Genomic DNA, 22,723 nt, shown 5'->3' with positions numbered 1-22,723 from the left:
CGCGTGTCAGCTTCCTAATATTTACAACTGAACATCGTTGCATGTAAAAAAATTGTTGTTTCAAGGTATAACGTGTCGTACACTTAACATTGTTAGCCCTTTCACATCTACAAACAAGATATCTCACGACGTTATGTTGTACACGTGACGCTTTAGACAAGATATCTTACGTGTCCATTTTCCTATGTTTACAATTAAATGTCGTTTCATGGGGGAGAAAAAAGAAAAAAGACAAAGAAAGGTCGTTTCTTTCATAGCGTTACTTTTACTGTATGATTCTTTCTAGGATCTTTTGTAATGAAAAATGTGGAATTATTTTCTGAGTTGCTCCTATATTTCATCTTGAATATATTTCAATTGACTTTCACAAGAAAAAGAGGAAAATCACGTTTGATTATCCCTTAAATACGGGAATTAAGAATTACAATAAATAAGTTGTTTAACGGCAGTGATAAAATCAAATAATACAATAGTAAGTATAAATGCATAAATATACATAGTCTCGTGTATAAATCATCGGATATTTAGTAGACGTAGAATAATGATTAATTAACTTTGGGTATCCTTACAAAATGAAGTTGTCACTTGTCAACTGTTTGCATTATAAAGGAAGATAAATTACATGACTGTACTGAAATCACTGGAAAGTTGCCTTCATGACTGTTTCATTTAATCTGAAAATTTAAATCACGATTTGCTGATACGTAATTATTGTTAGTACGTATTACGCAACAGAGTTGAAAAAGAATACGAGATGGAAGCAATTATCGTATGAACGATAATTCCAGCAAATGAACCGGTACAAAGGAAACAGATGGAGAACAGTGACGTGAGAGCATATAATTGAGGATTCGGCAATAGATTGCGACAGGAGTAAACTATGGACATGGCGGGAAGCTTGTCTACTCGGTTAATAGCTTTGCAGTGTCGATGCACACGTTGTATAACTACCATATGGATAATTGCATTCTCTGCTCGAGCTTTTCTTTCCATATCCTTCATGTCCTTCTCGCGTATTGATTTCAGTAAACAGCATTGCAACATAATAAACGATAAATGATATTAATTCATGGAAATGGATACAAACGCGTGATCTCTTAATTTCATTTCATTTTCTTTTAAATATAACCTGATTGTTCTACGAAAATATATTTGAAATGTTTCTCAAGTTTTTGTCCTTAAGCTTTGCTATGAATTTTTCAAGCGATCCAATATGAAAGATTTCCAAGTGACTTGATAATAGTCACTTTATGTTAGCAACATGATCGAGTGATGTGGACTATCATAAAATAAAATACTTTCTTATTTTAATTAAGTATCTTGTTACACTGTAGAACTACAAAGAATAAGAAGTAATAATATAAAGATGCTAGAATCGAAGTACCATAAAACACGTCAGTGTCTCAGTGATTAACATCCATTGATTAATCTTAGTGAAACATAGATCATGGAACACATTAATAATAAATATCATTACAAGATAGTAAATAAAAAATTGATTTTACCATAGGATAACTATCTTGCAGCAAAGAAATTACAAACTTAAGAAATTCTTGTGCTATCAATAACTAAGTACATTTATTATTTTTTATTATTAATTTATATTTATTATCAAGGAGACTTAAACACAGAAACTTGTAATTTGCTCGTAAGATAGTAAATTTAATTAAAAAGTCTGCGATGCCTATTGAGAGAACGCGAAATCACATGTGATTAAAGGAAGAGTGTGTAATTGGAGATGATATAGGATCATTTGTGTGGTGCACGGTTGGAGCACAATAAACGTGGACAATACAGTATGCCGGATATGGTGTAGAACAGTGACGTAGGCACAATCGAGGATCAGACGATAGATCGAGATGAAATTGGACTATGGACACGGTTTCTGACGCGTCTCTTGGAGTATCTGTCGAGGTTAATAACCACAGCAATAACGCATGCGTGATGTTTGCAACTGTTTGACCAACATCTCCTCGATACTAGCTGAATAACCACCATATGTTATCTGTGGCAATCTCTTGACGTATATCGACCATTCGCTGCATATTTTCAATGTATAGTGTGTAACAATACACAGATTGTTCAACATAACAGATTTATCGAAATAACTTGACGTTAAAGTGCATTTACGTTGTAATTAATAGAAGTATATTAATAAATATTGAATGGAAGGATACAGAAAAATAAAGAAAGTATATAATATACTTATAATACTATAATATACTTTTTAGTATCATAGTTATATCATGTAGTTATAGACTGATTGGCCTACTCATATAAATAGCAGAAACTTATGATTGCGTGGAAGTAGTATAAAAGAAACTAAAAAAAAACGAAAATTCAGCGATTGAGAAACGTTAGAGAACGCAATGTAGGTTAAAGATACAAAGTTAAACCAATCATGTGATCGCTTACTATGCCACAAATAAAGAATATTCAAAAATGCTTGTTTGAAACGAATACGGTGAAACAATCGTTCGACTTAGCCCAAATGTTTGAAGAGATGTTTAAGACGATCTTTAAGATGAGAAATCATTATCAACAAAACACGAGTGAGTCTAAAATAATTCAGAGAACGTATTAGCGTCAAAGCAAACACAGATGTGATCGAATCATCTACGATTAAAAAGTTCCCCCATGAATAACAAATTCAGATTTGCCTGGCACGAGTACGATGAAACAATTATTCAACATATCCGAGAACTCTGAAGAGGTGCTCAGTGATGTTATTGAAAGGAGATACGAAATACCGGAAATAACAAGAACGAAGGGGAGGTAGGTTCCATAATTGAGGGCCAAGCAATAGATCGCGTCGGAATTGGACAATGGAGAGTTGGTGGTGCCGTTAGTCCTGTCTCTTCGAGAGGCCAGTCCGAGGTTAATAGCTTTGCAGCAGCAACGTGGCCAGGGAACGTTTGCAACTGGTGCTGTGTCCTTTCTGTCTCTCTATCTTTCTCTCTCTCTCTCTCTCTCGCTCTCGCGCTATCGGGCATAATCCTGTACAATTTCGTAGGGGATATTTGGCATTAAGGCCTGTTCCAGAGACTATATTACTGCACAATGGCAGTCCATACGCGCAGCCACGTGTACGATGTTTCATACTGACAAATTGACAGGCTGTGTGTAACTTTGTTACCGGTTGTCTTTTACAGTTGTCCGACGCCGTTTGTATTGTGCATTAATATGTTCGAAATTTTGACTGTAATCCTTTTAATCCGTTTACAGAAACGTCATGTATCACAGTCTGTTAGTATAATTTGGCCGTTTCAATTAATTTTCCAATGAAGATAATATACAGTGTGTAGTGCAGAGCAATGGTTTGGATGTTTGGTATGTCATTCGAAATGGGAAATGTTACATAGATTAAAGATTTTACTCCTTTCTTTTATCACCGTGACGAACTATTTTCATTGTAAGATTAGAAATAAATGATTTCCATTCGTAAAAGCAAACTTCTGAGGCGTACGACAAATTTCTTCTAAACGTTCGGTTTCTTTTCCAGCAGAAATAATAATTTCTGAATTGCAGAGTACATTTGTCCCTATTAAGCTTTTAACATACATACTGTATGAACATCTGTAGTCGAGTAACGAGTGGAGGATCATTCTACTCGACAGACATCCTCTTCCATCCAAAATTTGTCTATAACTTCGCATAAATTAAGTTTAAATTATCCAAAAAGATAATGCCTCTTAGCGCATGTAGAACGTAATTTTCATACAGATCCGAGGAAAATGCTGCGCTAATTAAGTTACAGCAAGTACTTGTAATCTAGTGTTGCACATCGTGCTCTGAAATAATCAGCGAGCCCTTGTTCTGGTCCTTAGTTCGAGATCCAGCGATATAAGCAAGGAATTTCATTTTCCACATAAAGATAACTAGGTAGGCAAGAGTGAGGGACAGAACGAGAGAGAGAGAGAGAGAGAGCTGTTACGAACCACGGAAACCTGTTTTCCGATTACATTTTCAAGTAATTAAGTTGGTGGCTCCGTTTGCCGGTTTGATATTGTTCTCATTGTCTAATCACATTGGGTTTATTGGCTACCGCGACTAAGTTTTGAGAAGTGGTTCGTTCCACCTCGTTTAAGGTCAGTCGAGACTCCTCGTCGTAAAGTAACCTAACTTAGTCTGCGAGAAAATTATGTTGACAAATGTTACTGCTCCAGCAACGGGCTATTCATTTTACCGACTCGTTAGTCTGTTTTGAAGATAATATATTTTAGTAATTTGCAGTTAGATTGGTCTTGTTTATAAGCTGTTACTTAATTAATCAAACTTGTTATCAAATGGAAATTTTGATTGCTTAGCTAATATTTTTTAAGATTAAAATAGGAATTTAGATCGATTTTAAATGTTTAATATAAAATCAAACTACAGTATGAATTTATTATTGTAATAGGTTAAAAATTACTATATTATGTTATGATTAGTTAGTTCCTAATTCAGCTTGAATTCCGAACCTGCTAACCTCCTTAATTTTCTCTTAGCTCTATGCTCGTAACAATAACCGTAACATTTAATAAGCACAAGCATTACGTAAAGACATAACCGTAACAAAGAGGGGCAATTACGATGGAAATAGCACTGGATATTTACAACAAACAATGTGAAAATACATTTTATGATCGAGAAAATGAAAACAGTTTACGTGACTTCGAAAAAAGTGTCATAACTGAAATTTCAATTAATATGGCACCTTGCAATTCGAGATAATTATTATGCTCTCTGTTTGTTTGCTATTTTAACATTTATAATCACATTGAACAATTATGCCATTATAAAATAATTATTTAGATTTCTTCCTCTAAAATTTTATAAATATTTTATCAATTAATCGTGTAATAGAATATTTAAATGGAAATATTACATAATGTACTCGAGTTTTATTATATTTATTATATTTTGTTGTACTCGTTAAGAAAGTGTGTAACCAATTAAGAAGCTGTGTTATTCGCTTGACGTATCTTACGAAACCATTCCCTTTGACTACTCTAGCGTGCGTGAAATTTAATTTAGCTATGCTATCCATAGATATTACTGCAAGATGACTGAGCAACAAGCTAAGTTTATCGTAATTTATATCAGCGCACTTTACTAGATAACTAACGGTTGATACCAATTAGTTATTAGGCATGATGGATAATTACTAATTACGTACTGAACGGTAGAAATTATTTTTTAGAAAAGAATTATTAGTCCCTCAAATTTTTCCGCCATGTTTTTGATAATATTTTGAAACCTAGATGAACGTATTGAAATTATTATATGTTGGAGTATGAATTTTTTTAGTATAATCATAACATTTTATATAACACTTCGTTAAAGGCAAACCCATGAAACTCCATAAAACTTTCCTTTTCGTTCCTTTTTATCCAGATAACATAATCGTTCTTATAAAATTTTCAAAATTTTCAAGACTTCATAAATTTCGTTACTTCGTTTAACGTGTATTTTAACAAGTGTATCGCACATTATTAAAAAAATAGAGAGAAAAGAAAACATAAGTGACTTTATTCAATTAAAAACTTTCTACTTGCTTCTTCTCTCCAAGTTTATCCATCCCCTTAACGATATCTATTTCTACCTGCCTTACTTTTCGAAACTCGTGCATTAATAGCTTAAAACGAGGACACCCCGTGTACTCTTCATATATCGTCACGCATTGAATATTTACTTGGATAGAGCTTATATTTTAGCTGGCGAGGGGTGAATCTTGGTAGATCCTCGGCTGGATTAACCGTAGACAGCTATAGCTTCGGAATCTTAACTTTGGCCCGTAAAGCCGAGATTGAGTGGTGGGAAGGTGGCGAAATAGCAAGGGAAGTGGAAGGGGCAGAATTGGCTGCGCTTTATCTGCAGTTTACTGATGTTCGAAAGGAGGCTATGCTGAAAGGGTGAAACGCCATGCGGAGATTACCATGAAAGGAAAGCTGTATTGCTCCAAGTATACAGGGTTGAAGGATCTCGTGGTTAGAGGGTGAAACACAAAGCGACACGGCTTAATAAGGGTATTTAGTATCGCCTCAACTTTATAAATTTTCCATAATCCTTACCGACAAATCTCTCGATCTTCCTTTTGCAATTCCTCTCGATTTTACCTCGAGGATATTTCTACGTATATTGTGGGAAATATAATATAATAAAATGAAGAAATTGAATGTACGTCTATGAAACAGTTTTAACTGGCAAAATATGGAAATCGAATTTTCGTTTGTGAAGCAGTTATAACGATTAATCCTCTGTCTCTACAGGGTGTTCACGCTATTAGTTGAAAACGTTTTTCTTGTAAATGTTATGTATTAGAAAAGAATGGAAGAGGGAAAAGTTTTACAATTTTCTATGACCAATATAACCAATATGACCAAATTCTATTAAAACGTTATCCGTTGATATTGCATTGCATTACAAAAAAAAAAAAAAAAAAAAAAAAAAACTGAAGTTGTATGAGTATTTCAATATTCTCTCGTCTGTCTTCCATTATTTTTCTCATCATTTACGAATGGCAATAATACACGTGAAAACATGTGGTCGTGCATGTGCATAGCATAGAAATCAGCGAGGGAATCGATGGCTCGACGATTGACTTGATAAGCCGACGCTTTTGAGGACCAACCGCAGCAACGGTGCAACACGATGCACATTATGCGATTGAATCAGCACGGTAATCTCGATTGAACGTGGCCGGTGTCTGTAACATGCATACGTAGTCGAATATTGCAGTTGCGCTGCATCGTTCCGCAGCGGGTACGAGGCTTCTCCAATATCGAGCTTCCAGCTTCCAGCTTCCAACTAATATAAGCCGATTCCTGTTCTAATGATAACCTTGCCAAAATCAGATAATTTGCACATAAAAGATTTACTATGTAATATATGAATACGTCAACGTTATATTTTCTAATATTCTCTGTTAGAACAGAATAGTAGTTTTATAATTTTATAATTCAAGGAAATTTCGTCATATATATATGTAAATTTTATTGTTCTATAGTTGGGGATCTATAGTTGATATTTTTAAACGAACTTTTTAGGCAACATGCGAACAAATTTTTATATAAATGCTACATTGGATGAAATGTACATAAACGTACATTTTTATTGTATAATATATTTTGTATATTCATTGTATAATATCCATTAAACATACAATCGTATGCATATCATTTAATTTAAAGGAATGAAGAAATCATTCTCCTGATAATTAATCTTCAGATGTTAGTCATAATACGCTATCCAAGTTAAGAAGGCTTCACTAGATTAAGATGAAATCTGCAGCTTTAATTTTGTGGTAAAATTTGTTTGACGAAGTAGAGGAAGAGAGAATGTGAAAATGCTAGGATATATCAAGCGAAGGATGATTGTCTGAGAGTTGTTGAATATTTGTTTTTGAATTTAGATTGGATTGTCCCGTATCGTACTATATCGTAGTATTAGTTTTACTTCGTATTATATTGTATTGCATGTTTGGGAATAATTTTCCATTTACTCAACCATAGTCTCATTTGATGTCGAAACTACCTGCGTATTTCGCCCTTTGAAAGGTAGCATATAAAAATTCCAATAACTGTTACTGTAAAAGTAACTCGAGGAAAGGATGTAATAGAATTCTTTGACAAAACGAAAGAATTTTTCTAGTATTTACATTTGTCCATCGTACAATGAAATGAAAGAAGTACATAGTACTTCGTCAAGGTACTTCTAAAGCCTATTGCATAAACGATGCGATAAAACAACAATACATTTAAAAGAAGAGGATGCGATTACTATTATGTCCTTTCTAGTTTCACAATGATCGAACCTTTGATCGAACCGGAGAAATGATCGAAGTATATACTGTAGTACGTACTTCGAGGAAGTGTGTTGTACTGGCTTACTTCGAGAATATAGGTCAGTACATCGCGTGTGAAATTGCGATTCCTGCGACTAATCAACCCTAATCGAGTTCCCGTCCTCGTAGATTTGATTTCTTAACTTTAACGTGAATCTTTTGGGGCGCGTTTAACTGACCGTTTTCGTCGCACAGCTTTAATACCGTGACAGCGATCTATGAACCAAGTCAGCAAGTACAAAAATTTCGAGTAAGACCGTTGCGATACAGTCGGCACGCGATTAAACAATCCCGTTGCTCGTGCCATGCAGCTGTTTTACTGTGTTTTGTTGTATCGTTAGGGAATGACATAGCTTCTGCATTTACCAGGGAAATGCCTGTGAGGAATCGACAGTGTTCTTCTTCCATAAACGACATATCGCGGAATCCGATTTTTGACACCCTATCCTCGCTCCTTAATTCGTTAGATTTTATTTATTTAGTTACTCGATTACTTATTTATTTAAAGTCACATCCAGTTTATGGTTATTAGTAACTACATTATAACATAAAATCATATCATGTTGCAACGTAATAAATGCATTGCTTAATTAGGATTATAATATACGTAATTATAATTATAATAATTACAATGTATTAGATTGTTCGAATAATTCGCAGTATCCCCAACTGTTTGTATATTCTGTTATAGTCTGTATATTGTACATTCGATGGAGTCGGAAGAATATTATTTATCATAAATTGAAGAGACAATCGGAAGGATACTGTTTGTCAGGAATTTTTGGAAAATTATTCCACAAGATTATTTACAAAATATTTCTATGTATTGGATAATTAAAGTGAAATATTCAGAATCGGCGAAGAAAAAAGATGTCGTTTCCAGGTGAAAACATCAGACCATTTTCAATAAGGAAACAAGTAAAGAACGTTGCAGACATCCAATAAGTTAACTTAATCAATAAGTCTACCTGTTCATCAAGAATTTAGCACATTTTCCGATTATCATATTATTCTGATCTTTAAAAAACTTTCTTTTTACCAAAGATTAATAAAAAAGGAGGGATGTTTTTCACAAATGTAAATTGAAAAGAAGTAGCTCTTGAAAAATATCAAAATCTATCAGTCAAGTAAAATTGCGTCCTCCCAAACATTAGATTTTCGTTTCCCAAAATCTGTTGCTATTTATTTACTTAGATTTTCTTGTTTACATCAGTCCATCTGAACCATTGGAAACCACATTACTTACGTAACAGTAATTACAGGTGAGAATTCGTATTATGTTAAATTAAACGAAAAACGCTGATATGTTTCAAAAACTTGGATATATTTGAGAATGACTTCACAGTTCGAGTCACTCGATTAGGACTTTCGTTGATTCTGTACGATCTCCTTTCACGATGATATTTCAGGAAAGATGCGATGATACCAGTTTATATGGTAGCCAAAACTCCATAAAAGCTTTATAAGAACGTCTGCCTTTCTCTGAGGAAGATCGTACTCTTAAATTCATCTGGAGGAACTCGCTAATGAGATCTTAAACAAGAGGCATGCGAATAACATGACCTAGAACTGAAAGTTCAGTGTAAGTAGTACGAAGCATGTAGACGAGTTTGTTGGAAGATTAGATCGAGAGATTGTAGAGGATTGGTAAATTTGCATCCAGCGCGTTGCCTTTTAATTTCGCGAGTTTAGAGTGAAAAATAAGTGGCGGTGGGTCGTCTCGATCATCAGGCTCGTAATTTTCTAGCAATGTTTGCGGAATACAGGAACAAGCGAACTATGACCCGCGTCAAAAGTGGGTTAGAGCAATTGTGACGTCACTCTGCGGCAACCTAGTTACATCCACCTCCTCTTTCACGTGGTATCACAGAGGCTACCTATAGACAACACTGCGGTAAAGTAACGAGCTATCATGTCAGCTATTGTTTAAACCTTCCATCGTTTAACTAGAACCTGAATATCTTCTTGGACAGAATGCTTTGCGCGCAGTTCGGTTCCTTAAGACCGTAATTCGTTGGCTCTTTTGTATTTAGGACCAGAAATCGATTATTTGAGTAGGATATTAGGAGTAGATTTAGATATTATTTTATTAAAATATTTGAGAAATACTGTTTAAATTATGTATAGTGATTATTTAGATGATATATCATATTAAATTTTGTTGGATGTCAGTTTTGGAATAATTATGTATTAATTTATGCGAATAGAAAAAAACAAATGATTTTTCTCTGAATTATTTTATGATTTAACTATCGAACGAAATCAGTTTTATTTTATATTTTAATATATAATGTATGAAACGAATGTATGAATAATATGTAATGTATGAAATAATTCTTGTTTCTGTTATCAAGATATTTATAACGAAAAGGAAATTATATTACGCGCTACAAGAAGATAAGAGTAGCATACATGGATACACGTATAATGAAGGTATCGTGATCACGTTTTGACTTCAACACATTCATGTATGCTTTAACGTAGTCTTCTTTCTCTATTTCTCGATCTACTCGTAAATCAGGGTTGAGCAAACGAACGAGTAAAATAAAGTTCCATTCATTGTCCGATTTCAATTCTTTTTTCATTTATTCGTCCATTCGTTCTTTCCTCATTTGATTCCAATTCCTTATTCGCTCATTCGTTTCTTTACGGAGATTAATTTTGCGTTTTCTGATAGGTTCTAGTGAAATATTTCAAAATGTCAAATAATGAATAAAAGGTGACAAATAAATTTCTCATTTATTTATCATTCACCAGTAACAACTAATTATAGAATATGCGTTATTTGTGAATAATCTTTTCCTAGCATTACATTTCTAAACACCCATTCTACGTACAATGTTTCATTAATATTTACGAAATTTCAATATTTTCTTAAGTTTCTAATTTGTTTGTCTGTATGATTCGTATTATTATAAATAAACACGATATCGTAAAACCATTGCTATAAGAAGTTCAATTAATTATCCTTCTGGCAACTAGGGGATCAAAGTTGCTTGTTACAGGATTAAGCGTAGTAGGAGAAACGCGTTACGTGTTCCCAACGTTCCACAACCGATTTGATTGCTAAAATACTACAATCTTCTCCGTGATATAACGATACTGTATAATTGTTGGCATTACGGAACTGGATATTCGGGTTATTCCGTAAATCACTGAACTAACCAGAAACATAAGCTGTTGGTGGGTTAGGTCAGTGAAGCAGGTTAACTACCACCTATCACAGCATTCAAGACGTGATAAATTCGTGTTCTGATGGTAATCTTGTGTCTAAAATTAGAATGAATTAGGAAATGTCCATAACAGTAATACACGCTATGTCGTAATAAACGAGCATTATTTAGACCATTATCGTACATTAATGGCGTAAATGTACTATGTAATCTAAAACTTTCTGTACGCATGGGAATAATTTTTTGCAATTTTCAGAGTCAGTTCATTATATTACTCAATTCATGAGAAAACTTCTGGAAAACTTGGAAAACTTTTCAGACAAAAATCTATCACAAACAGAGACAATTACTATTGTTATTTGTAATATTAGTTTCAATATTTAATATAATAATAGATTAATTCAAATCAAATTGAAGACTGAATGCATACGATAACAATTAACCATAAACGTATATGTATAAATAATTCTACTAATTTTTAATATTAATATTTCTGCTTTAATATTCCACCACGCCATAAATATCAATTTAAAAATATTATCAAACATAAAGAAAAATCACTAATATGAGTAACAATAATAGTAAAAAAATGAAATACATAAATATCGAGATAAGTTCAATGCAATGTGTATACCGTGTTTATAAACCATTCACAGATAATAACTATTGCATCATTAGAAATGCTCGCTATCACATCATGTAGTCTACTTCATAATAACCTGTAAACCTTGCGCTGCCCTATGCCTTGCAGGAAAGCTCTGTCAATTAGAAATCTCATTTTCCACACAAACGAAACTGGGTTAACTATATCTACCACGAAGCCTGACCTGCTTCCCGATTACATTTTCAAGTCATTACATTTTCTATTCCATCCGTCGTTAACATATTCTGTTTAATTGCCGGCTTTATTGACCATGGCAACTAATCTTATCAAGGTAATTCGTTTCGGCTCATTGACGATCTGTTTAATCAGCATTCTTAGCTTTATCTGCATGGAGATTGCGTTCGAGATTGCTCTGTGTTCAAATACAAGTTCAGACTGTCTTGTAAGGTATCTTCTCAGCTATACTGACAAATTGTTTGCAAATTCATTGCAATAATCGGATAGTATTAAAGCGTCTCGCTTTATTAAGTATATCCCAAGCTGGTTGTTACATCTTCTTGTACCAAGTTTTAAATAATAATATCAACAAAACAACATCTTCCTTCTTACAGACTATCAGAAGATCCCCAAATAGCAATAAACTCTCAAGACCCGATAACAAAGCGAATCGTCCCACGACAATTGTTGATCCAATTAGATCAGCTCTCTTCTATCTCTAAATAAGAAAAAGAATCACATTTTACGGGGATTAAATTAGCGATTAGCTCGCTACATTAAACGTTTCTTTGCAGAAAACCAGCAATCTCGCGATCGAGATAAGCCGGCATCGCGGGTAATCTTTCGCGCGATTTGAAAACGGTTTCCCAGGGATCGGTGGTTCGTTTCTCTTCCAACGAACGCTTACGAATCTACGATGAAATTGCAGACGTTGTCTGGCTGCTTAAGCCCACCGAGATTGCTCCCTGTTTCCCGCACGACACGTACTTATTTCGCAGAAGGGACGACCGTACGATAACTGCACCGATGCGATGGCTCGAGAGGGTTGGTTGATTCTAAAAGAAGAGACGAAATGCGGGAGGATAAAGTGATGCAACGGTTGGCGTTTGGGAGAAGCGGTGTGTCTCTGAGGAAGAAGAGAAGAAAGGCAAGAGATAGACGCGTACGTGGCGCGGAAGAGAGAAAGGTAGCCGAAGAGCCGTCTGCAAATGCCATGGATTAGGTAGTTTTCCCTTGGAGGATCCGCGTTTCCTTTCGGGAACCTGCGAAGAATGCCTTTTCGCCGTATTACGTTCCTCGTAGAATATGAAGACGTCTCTAGCCGCATGTGCTATGTTAGCTCTCTTCCCTCGATGCAACCCATCAGAGCGTTGTCTTTTGTGTTACGTGTACACGCGTTACATCATGCACACCTGTTCGATACAGTTTGCCGAGATGAATGTAACGCTTGGATCGTATCTGTTGACTTCTGTAATTTCATTAGCAGGTTTGCGAATGTCTAAGTAAATCTATGTCTTTATAGAATGGGATTCAAATACAGATATCTTACGTGTTAAATACTATAACGAGTAAACCGTAGATGTTTATGCATTTCGGATTTAAATGCGAAAACTACAGAATGTATGTAATATACGAGAATATATAACATATTTGAAATAAGACACCCAGTGAAATAATTAAATAAATAAATAAATAACAATACGTGAAATTATATTTATAATACTTATATTTTCATTAGTGTTCTTAAAATAATTTAGAAATCAATAGAAAAGTAAATAATGTTCAATTTTACATCGTGGATTCAGTGAAAAGAAGTTCCAAAAGTATTCTCCAAGTAGTATAGAATTTTACATTTCCTGACAATGACCGTTTTTCTCTTCGCCCCTGCAGTTCATAACACTCGTGTGATCTACGCTATCTCGTAAGCAGCAGCTTTTCAGGTCAAACCTGACCCGTGGCAGGGCTTCCAACACATCCAATCCAAACCCGTTGAATCAAGTTTCCATTTCGATCAACGGTTATCGGTTTCGCCCCCGTGTTTCTTTCGAGAAAGCGTTCCAGAGTCTGGACCAGGGAACTGCGGGTAAAATGTATTCGCGACAGGCAATTTTGGAACGTCCGCCATTCGACTGGACGTAGCCGAAGCTATGGTTATTCCGTTCGGGCGAATTGTTGCGAGCAGCTCGATTTCCATTCGCAGCAAATCGGCCGGAAGGTCGCGAGGGTAAAATTAGCCACGCGGAATGAAGCACAACTGAAACCCAGGAATTCGGCCGCCTGTATCACGTTCGAATAGTAATTTGTTAAGATGTGGCAGAATGGTACAAGTTAGAAGAAAGTACAAAGTGCGATCTAAAAGTTCAGATATCTTTCATACCTAGACTGTGGTAAGGATAAATTATACTTAATGATACTGTTTCTTAGAGATGACTATTCTTCGATAAGGTATCATAATTATGAAAAGGGAAGCATATCTATTCAGAAGTTTACTGCTTTAATTAAAAACCGGCATTGTAATAAAAATGATATTTATTGATCTGTAAATAAGAATTTTTATTTTAACATAAATTGTATATTTATTGATACTACTTATCTCGAAACAACGTTCATTAAGCAACAACCTAATATATATGGTGTACATAAATTGTTTTTGATTTAGCGAGAACTTTCCGGTCAGACGCAAATCATTTCTGCATATTCGAGGACTTCGGTTTCGATTATCCTCCGTTATGAAAAACAAAAAAATAAAATAAAATACCTAGAAGACGAAGAAGGCAGAGAATAGAAAAGTAGAAGCTAAGAGGACAGGCCGTTGAGGAAAGCGAACACAGAGAAAAACCGATGTGCGAGGGACCGTCGAGGATTGGTTGACTCGGGTAGCGCGGGGTTCCTGGTAATTTCCCGAGGGTAAAGGCAGAGAAACGTGCTGGTTTCCTCGTTCTTTTCGTCCTCGTAAGCCACGCCGACTTCGTCGTAGTGGACGAAGCCGCTAATCTCTCGAGTTGTACCGCGAGAAATCCAGACAGAGAAATAGGAAATGGAAAGTCCTTACAATGGACTGTGCTCTATGGCAATGGTAGCTGGCTGATGGCAATGGTTGTTCCCATTGCCAGCGTCCAAAAAAGGAAAAATCCTCTCCTATGTTCGATTCTCGATAACCCTGACTACTCTATCAACTCTGTATCCCGGTACTTTTCGTTTTACATTCGCACCTGCTCTGTTACGTAGACCAGTATCTTTGATCGTGCATTGAACGATCGCTGGTTATAAAAGTGTGAATACGAAGGTAATAGAAAAGCTAGTTGCGAGAAGGTCGAAGGAAATCTTTTGTGAATTTTGTAGCTTCTCAACTTGGTTTCCCCGGTTTCTTGAGTTTGGAGATTAGAATGGAAATCGATACAGTTGGAGCAGTTCAAACGAATGTGTTTCGTGGTTATTTGAGAATTATACATGTAGTGTCCATTACATGTCACAAAATTATTTGTAAATATGCGTGTGTGTGAATATTTCATGTTTAGTTCATTTATTTATTTTATTATCATTATATCTTTTTTAACTGTTTATTCTATTACTATTTAATAGAATAGTAAATTTTTGTTGAAGTTAAATTTTGAGCCATATTATCTCATTTCCGTCTCCTTTTATCGTATTTAATTTTACATACGTGATATGACAGAATATTTTTGTGACAAATCCAGGATTGAATTTGTATGTATGAGCTTAGAGTAACCTATTATATTATTACATCATTCATTTGTTTCTTCTGATTGGAATTAATAATGAAAATTCCATTATATTTCTCTTCAAACGTCTCACATTATTCGTTATCTTTGATAAAAAATTACTCAAAGCAAAATGTAATCCAACCCATTCTTCTTATCCTCATATGAGGGTAAAATACATTAAAAAAATAAAACGGTATATTTACATAAATTGGTAGAATATTGACACATAAACGTTACATAGAAAGCGTTAAACTTGAATGAAATACGTTCGTCTATCAGAATTTATCCAGTCTTCGTTATTCGAACATTCAAATTTATCTTAATGTATTTTAAATCACTCAACAATTGTTGTGACCAAAACATGATGCTAATCAAATAGGCCAAGGCGCGTGATCTCCGAAATTCCGTATATACTGAAGAGATCGAACAATGGCAATGTTTCACGCAACGTGAAATTTGTTTGTCCCATCTGTGCCAACAGATTTCTACGTTGTGTCTTAATTTACTGGAATTTGACAGTGTTGGAACGGACGTGAGCAATAAAAACGTCCCTCGAGAGATCGGCGGGACATAAATTTAAATTTCGTGGGGTCGAGAAAGGAATCGAAGGTCGATCGGTCCGCCACAGGAAAAGGGGAGCGAAGCCAGGGGTGGAGCCGCGGGGCGAAGAGTTTTTCCAATTTTGTAAATCTGTCATAAATAAAGGCGAGCATGCGACGCATTCGGCCAAGAGTTTTCACCCTGGATTTCGATGGGGTCGCTTTCATGTGTCGGTGACGTTTTCGAGCAGTATCGTGATCTCTAGGTGGATTGGCCGTTATTTATCACGCCCAGGTTACTCGCTACCCCAGGAACGTCAAAGGGACGATGATTATAGCCGTTCGTCCGGATCTACGTATCGCGTAATGCTCCGGCTAAATGTGACTTTTAATGCGGCCTAACCTTATCGATAATCACTGGCAAATCTGTTGAATAAGGAGACCTTTATCGTCATTATCTGGAAAAATGAGATGGACCTTTGGATTTATTTATTCAAGGTCACGCCAATCTTCTATTATCGAGCACAGTAACTTAACAATATAATAATGCAGCAGTAACATTTTAAGAAGATATAATTTGTAGAATTATAGCGATTACAGTAATTTCAGAACTAAATGAGACTTGGGTGAGAGATAAAATTTGCTTCTTTTGTGAAAGACATTTCTGCAGCTTAATGGATGGCCCATTGAAAAGATATAATTGCAGTAGCTCCACTTTTTTGGTTAATTGTGGGTAGTATGCGTGCATGTGTGTTAGGCTGGCGTGGTCAATTCTCAGCTGCGTAAGAACTACCTGTTCCCTTCTGCTGAAATGAAGTGTTGGACCTTTATCAAAGTATTCGAAGTAATCTTTGAAATCAAGCTTCGTCGATAAAGTATCGTTTGTATAGCGTACAATCTCGCCTATTCATCTTCAGATTTGTAACGCACAATTGATCACGAAAGCATCCAGTCGTATCAGACATTCAGGAAGATTAAACGTAAATGGTTCGTAGACCACATCGATCTAAAATTAAAATACTTCTTTCTTAAAAAGTATTTCCATTGAAGAATCACAACCTATGTCATAAAGCTAACATAAATCCTTTATTATCTTCTAAATATCATCCACTTGTTCTACTGTTAATTTTTTACGAAGCGCGGACACGGTCGCGTTGGTACAAAGATAAGAAGAAATAACGACATTACCATGAAGAAACTGTCTGCAACGACGTTAAGATCTTCGTGGCAATATCACCGGAAGTCGAACACTTGGGGTGCAGTGATAGCGATTTTCGAGGACTTTATCCATGGCGAAGAGGCATCGAGAGAGAAAGACAGGGAAGAGTTGCTCGATGACAAAACGAAGAGTAACATGCAAAAGAGGTGGCTGGAGCGAAATGAGGTTGTGAAAGCGAATAAAGAAAGAAAAGGAAGGTCTCGACAGATGTTTCAGCTCTTGGCAATTACTCGTCGCGGTGTGCCCGACGTCAAGAGAGCGAAAGGCAAAAGAGACGACAAGTAGAGGTCGTTTGTCGATTGTCGACGCTCTCTGTTGCTTAGATAAGGCGACCATTCCTATGCGCGCCACCTACCTACCAGATACTAATTTGCTTTTCCCTCTGCGCCTTCCGGTTGCATTAAAGTTCAATCGTTCGTTGAACGACGGCTAATAATCCTGGGAAGCGATTCGATTTCTCTTCCAGTCGCTTTCCTTTATGTCTTTCCATCTATCTCCTTTCCCTGTTGGATTTATTACGCGAGTTTCGCATCTATCCACAACGTATAGGTGAACCCCGTGGTTTTCCACAAAATCGAATCCTCGGCAATTTTAGAAGTTCCTACGCGATGTGGTGAAATTTAACGAGTTGATAAGATTAGTCGGAAGTGTATGGTAATTGTGTTATTCATATCGGGATAATTAGAAGGGTAGACGGTATGTAAATATGTTTAACGTATGCTGGACACGAATTGGCAATTTCAAGGTCTTGGGGCCTATATAGTGCTTTTGATAAAACTCTGTGTTTGATGTGGACTTTAGAAACTTTGCATTATGATTAATACTAGTTTCTATGTACATATTAACTTCTGTGCTTCTAAAATTCTATACTTGTAATTGTATAATTGTAAAGTATCACATGTATCTACTAAGAGTTTATCTCATATTTTTAAAATTGTTGATACGTAAGAACATTATACTTTCTTTATTGTATATTTCTTATATCTTTCTTATGTATTTCTTACAAAGTAGCAGATGAGCTACTGTTTCTTTATATTTCTCGGCAATTAGGTACGCTGAAGAGATATCTGAAGCCCCTATAAGTATTATCAAGAATGAAGGTAGTATGATTTTAATAATATCAAATATATACGCAAACTTGATAACTTTTACGAAATCATATCGCAAAGTCAAGTATCACAGTCTACACCATAATCTTGTAAATCTCGAGAGGGCTAAATGATTTTCTGAATTTCACCCAAAATTTCGATACTATCTGTTGAATATATAGTACGTTTGTATAGTACGTATGAGGGCGAGGGAACGTAGTGTGAAAACACTCACAAGTATGTATCCCCTCTTTGGCACGTATGTGAGCGTCGCATGATGGCCTAGGACTCCGTTGAGACAAAAGGGAGAAACGTAGTGTGAAATCTCGTGCCCTAGGCCTCCGGCGGCTAGTCCACGTGGCGAGCAAAGTTATGTGAATATTAAAATAAAGTTCTTTATAATACCTCTGCAAATTATCTCCATACTTTAACACTATCGAATACATATGTAAACTTGAAGTGTACGTGTAAGTGATTCTTTCGTAGTTCTAATAATTTTCACATAGTCGTATTCCAAAGAAAAATTCTTTCCTTTTATTCCGATTTGAAACATTGTCAAGCTTCGGAAGGGCTAAGCAAATTCCAAAATTTCTTCAACTATTCTCTTGTACCTGGTATCTCTCCTTTTATCGCATTATCTGAGAGGTCCTTTAATCTCTCGTCGCAGACAACGGCTGTTACGTGCTGTGCGCCGTACTCCATTCTCCGCAGTGGCTTATCCTTTCTGATAATTAACGTGGCGCCCGATACTATTTATATGTGATAGCAAACTCTCGGTTCACGCGTTCGGCTAAGCCTGTAGCCCGGCTGCTACAGCAGCATACAACCATGGTGTAATTTCGTCGGGCACCCGCTCGTGCTTCCAATTACCGCGAAATCGTATTAATCCCCGCGAAAATCCCGTGTCGAGGTGATAAACGCGCCCCGACGCGGTTGCACCAGGATTACGCGGCCATGCCACCTGCGGCGAAGATATGCTGTTTACATGGGACCGACACCTTTGAGAAAAATTTCCTCAACGTGGAAATACAGTAACGTACAACAGTCTTACATCGTCTTCACGACGAACGAGTGTTGCGATTTTACTGATACGGATGATACGGATTGTATATCGTGGATCCTTGTGCATTTATGAGAAATTTTATGCGAAGTTGAAAAATGCACAGAACGCACGTAATACGCAAGGATATATAAAATATCCTGAGTGTAGCATTTGCTATAATATTTAATAGATAAAACAGATTTCTGTCAAGATTCCACTTTTTAAATTATAGTCATAAAAGTATGAATAATTTTTTAATAAACTTCAGAATTTTAAGAAGTTTATTTTCATTGTTGGCTTTCTTTCCTGCCTTCGTACAGTTTATATAATTTCATACGTATTCTATAATCATTAGATCCAGGCCTTTATATAGCGTGGTATTTTCAAAGAAATTTTGGCCCATAAATATCCTAGATGAAAAAATAAAATATATATCTGAAAATTGTATTTCTATTTGTACATCGTTATAATAATATGTGAAAATATAAATACGCAAATTATGTAAAAAAATTGGTCTGTGATATCACGATGGTAGAATGAAGATCGTCGATGTCAAGGACGAAGAATACTCGAAGCTAGGGAGTGGACATAAGAAGTTGGCAACTTGGCTGCAAAATCGGCTCTACAGGTGGGCGGTTATAACCGAGGTTTGCCTGAATGTTCCCTGAAATCTCTGGCCACTGCAACCATTAAATAGATCTTAATCATTAGATTCGCAATTTTGTAGTTACCTTTCATTGATAGAAGTGAAACAATTTCAATGATACGTTCAATACATAAGTACTTATCCCTTGCCTTAAGGAAAAAAAGGCAACGAACTTGGAATTGCATGACTGGTCGAACAGGTTGACTGCAAAAATTATAGGCTTGCAGCCATATTCATTGGGAATCTAGAATGAAGAAGGGCGAGTGTTCGTTCTACTGGACATCTGTTTCGTTTCACCGCCCTTTTCTGTCGATTAGCACCGAAATTATCGTGGAAACAAATGTCATAGTCACTACAGGCGCTGCCCTAATTCATGGTCATTCGAAAATCTTGTTTCTAGTTGGTAAATCCTTCATGGTTGCTGTCCATTTAATATATATCATTCTAGAATAAATTTTTCTTTTATTTTGTAATGAATTCCTTAATGAAAAATTGTCGATGAAAAGGATATATTTGTTACCTTACAAAGTTGAATAAAAAAGAGACGATATATATATGTTACATAAAAGATATTGTTAAGTTTCAGAAGAATTTGGAAAAGTCATTGTGTAGTACATGTTTCACGTGTATAAATAATAAAATCCTTCGAGAAAATGTTCCTTAAACGGCCGTTGAAACTGAGGAAATTTTGTGGTGTCAAATGCACACGTCAGAGTGAATTTTATAGCGATGTTATCTCGGGGGGAGGAAGGCTTAATAAATACTTGATGCATTTCGCGTGAATTTCGATCGGTCGTTTGAATGTTTTATTCGAGCGTTTAACTCTATCGAATCGAGCGCCAAACTGGACACGGTATTAATCGAACAACCGATTCGTAATCAAACAGTGGTCACACGTTGCCTATGAACGTTAACAATTTACCCAATTAACAGTTCATTTAGGGGCCGCGAATCAATCATGCAGGTGAATCGGTGTTGCAAACGCATTTGTGATACAAGCGTCTGACGCTTCTGACAGATGTAAAATCATTCACAAGATTGAAATATTTTCCACGTTTTTTATATAAACGAAAAAAATTCATTATGTCGAATCTGTAATTATAATTAGGTTGGTACATAATTATGAAGTGTTACTTTCTCAAGTAAGATGTTTAGTATGTCGGAATTACCGTTATAATTGAGGGCGCGTAACAATTCTTCATTTGAATTAGCCATCGTTTTGTACAACAGAGATTATATTTACAGGTATAAATATGACTTTTTATAAAGTTTAACGAATAACCGTGGTGTTTAGACACGCGAGATGCTATTGACAATGTTCTTGAGTTCAATAATTAATCCACGGTCGACGGGATAACTCTTTACTGAACGTAGAATACTTTGGAACACAAAATACGTTTGCTGGGACGCTCGGTATATACTGCTCAATGTGTAACTTTCCAAGGCGATCGCACGAATAATAGACTGATGAAAATTTTCCTCCCTTTACGATTGCGTTCGTTTGTTATATACTGGTTAGAAGCATCGAGAAAGATCTAATCGCCGTTGTTAGGCAGTTTCTGCCTGGAATTTGATTATTAATACCTCCGAGGCAAAATCACACGTGGCTAGGCCCGTTCTCGAGGCCGTATGCCGCCACAACCACATTTTCAGGGAGAACCATACAACCACTCCACACCTCCGTCAGGCAAAACGTCGATCCCGTGACCGTGGCTACGTTCGGCGACCAGTTGTGTCACCTCGAGCCCAGTCCCACTATCACAAATCTCGACAAGTACAATCGGATTGAATGACAACAATTGTTTAATTACGGCTATGATAGAATCTAGGCTAAAGTATTGGAGGATTTTCCCAAAATTCCAAAGGAAAGGCTCCGGTGTCCTTTCATCTCCGACAAATATATGCATAGTTCCTTTAAAATATCGTATATATTTAATCAATGGGTTGTAGATCTTTATGCGTTTTTATTTTTATTTATTTTGGATTTATTTTCATTTATTTTTAATATGCAAAAATGCACATAATATGAAAAGACATGTGAAACATCCAAAGTACAGTACTTCTTATAATATTAAACGGATGAAATAAATCTATAGTTATATTATCGACAGTTTATTAATACGAAAGTTTTAGGTTGTAACATATGAAGTGTAGGATTTTTAACGATTCATGGTCCACTGAACTCTATAAAGAATGCTTTTAAAATCAAGAGACTTTTGTGAAATACATCAAAAATTCTGTTGGAAATTCAGATTAATTTCTGAATTTCCGTAACACACCGTATTCAATTTCAAGCTTTCATTTCTATTTGTTCGTTTCATTTCTGAACAGATTTAATCTCGTAAGCGGAAAAGTGATCGCAATGTATAGTACACTGTATTGATTTGTATTCTTGTTACGCATCCACGTCGTTAACATACATTTGCATATGTTGTTTGACGAAGTTCTTTGTAAACCGCACGAATATATATATATACACACATGCAACTGCGTTGTACATATGTATAATATATCACAATTGCAAAAAGTTTACGATCTCTGCAATATAAAGTATAAAAATATAAAAATCCTAATACAAACATATATTATATTTCTTTTCTAAGTGCATATGTATTTCGAATCCTACCGCGACGATTTGAACACACTAGTAAAGAGATAATATTATCAGTTCAATAGTTAGTTGAAAATAATTTACGATAAATACATACTTCTTGTAACTAAACCAACAAACCAACGATAAATCTAAAATAATATTTCTTGCCCCGGCCATTATATTCAAGCATACTCCTATGACCTAATAACAAGCATTATTTTTTATTCAAAGAGGAATACGATACACGATACAAATACAAGAATGGGATACAT

The 22,723-nt window shown here is 35.6% G+C and overlaps 2 protein-coding genes across 9 annotated transcripts in view; one reads left to right on the top strand and one right to left on the bottom strand.

The window, feature by feature from the left end:
• LOC122571058 (fasciclin-1) overlaps positions 1-22,723 on the top strand; it is a 384,771-nt gene that overhangs the window by 188,404 nt on the left and 173,644 nt on the right. The gene's annotated exons all lie outside the window — the stretch shown is intronic.
• The window catches only part of LOC122571059 (origin recognition complex subunit 3), a 307,804-nt gene that overhangs the window by 216,287 nt on the left and 68,794 nt on the right, over positions 1-22,723 (bottom strand). The window contains exon 13 of one of the 3 annotated variants that reach the window (XM_043734285.1): positions 19,773-19,892. The exons of the other annotated variants lie outside the window; for them this stretch is intronic. Coding sequence (XP_043590220.1) covers positions 19,788-19,892 — 105 coding nt within the window. The 3' untranslated portion in view covers positions 19,773-19,787. Of the gene's footprint in view, positions 1-19,772; positions 19,893-22,723 lie in introns of those variants that run through there. 3 annotated transcript variants of the gene reach the window in all.

This window comes from Bombus pyrosoma, linkage group LG9, assembly GCF_014825855.1.
Source record: "Bombus pyrosoma isolate SC7728 linkage group LG9, ASM1482585v1, whole genome shotgun sequence".
Classification (NCBI taxonomy): domain Eukaryota; kingdom Metazoa; phylum Arthropoda; class Insecta; order Hymenoptera; family Apidae; genus Bombus; species Bombus pyrosoma.
The sequence above is the reverse complement of the archived record's forward strand: the minus strand, read 5'-3'. Positions and strand labels throughout refer to the sequence as shown.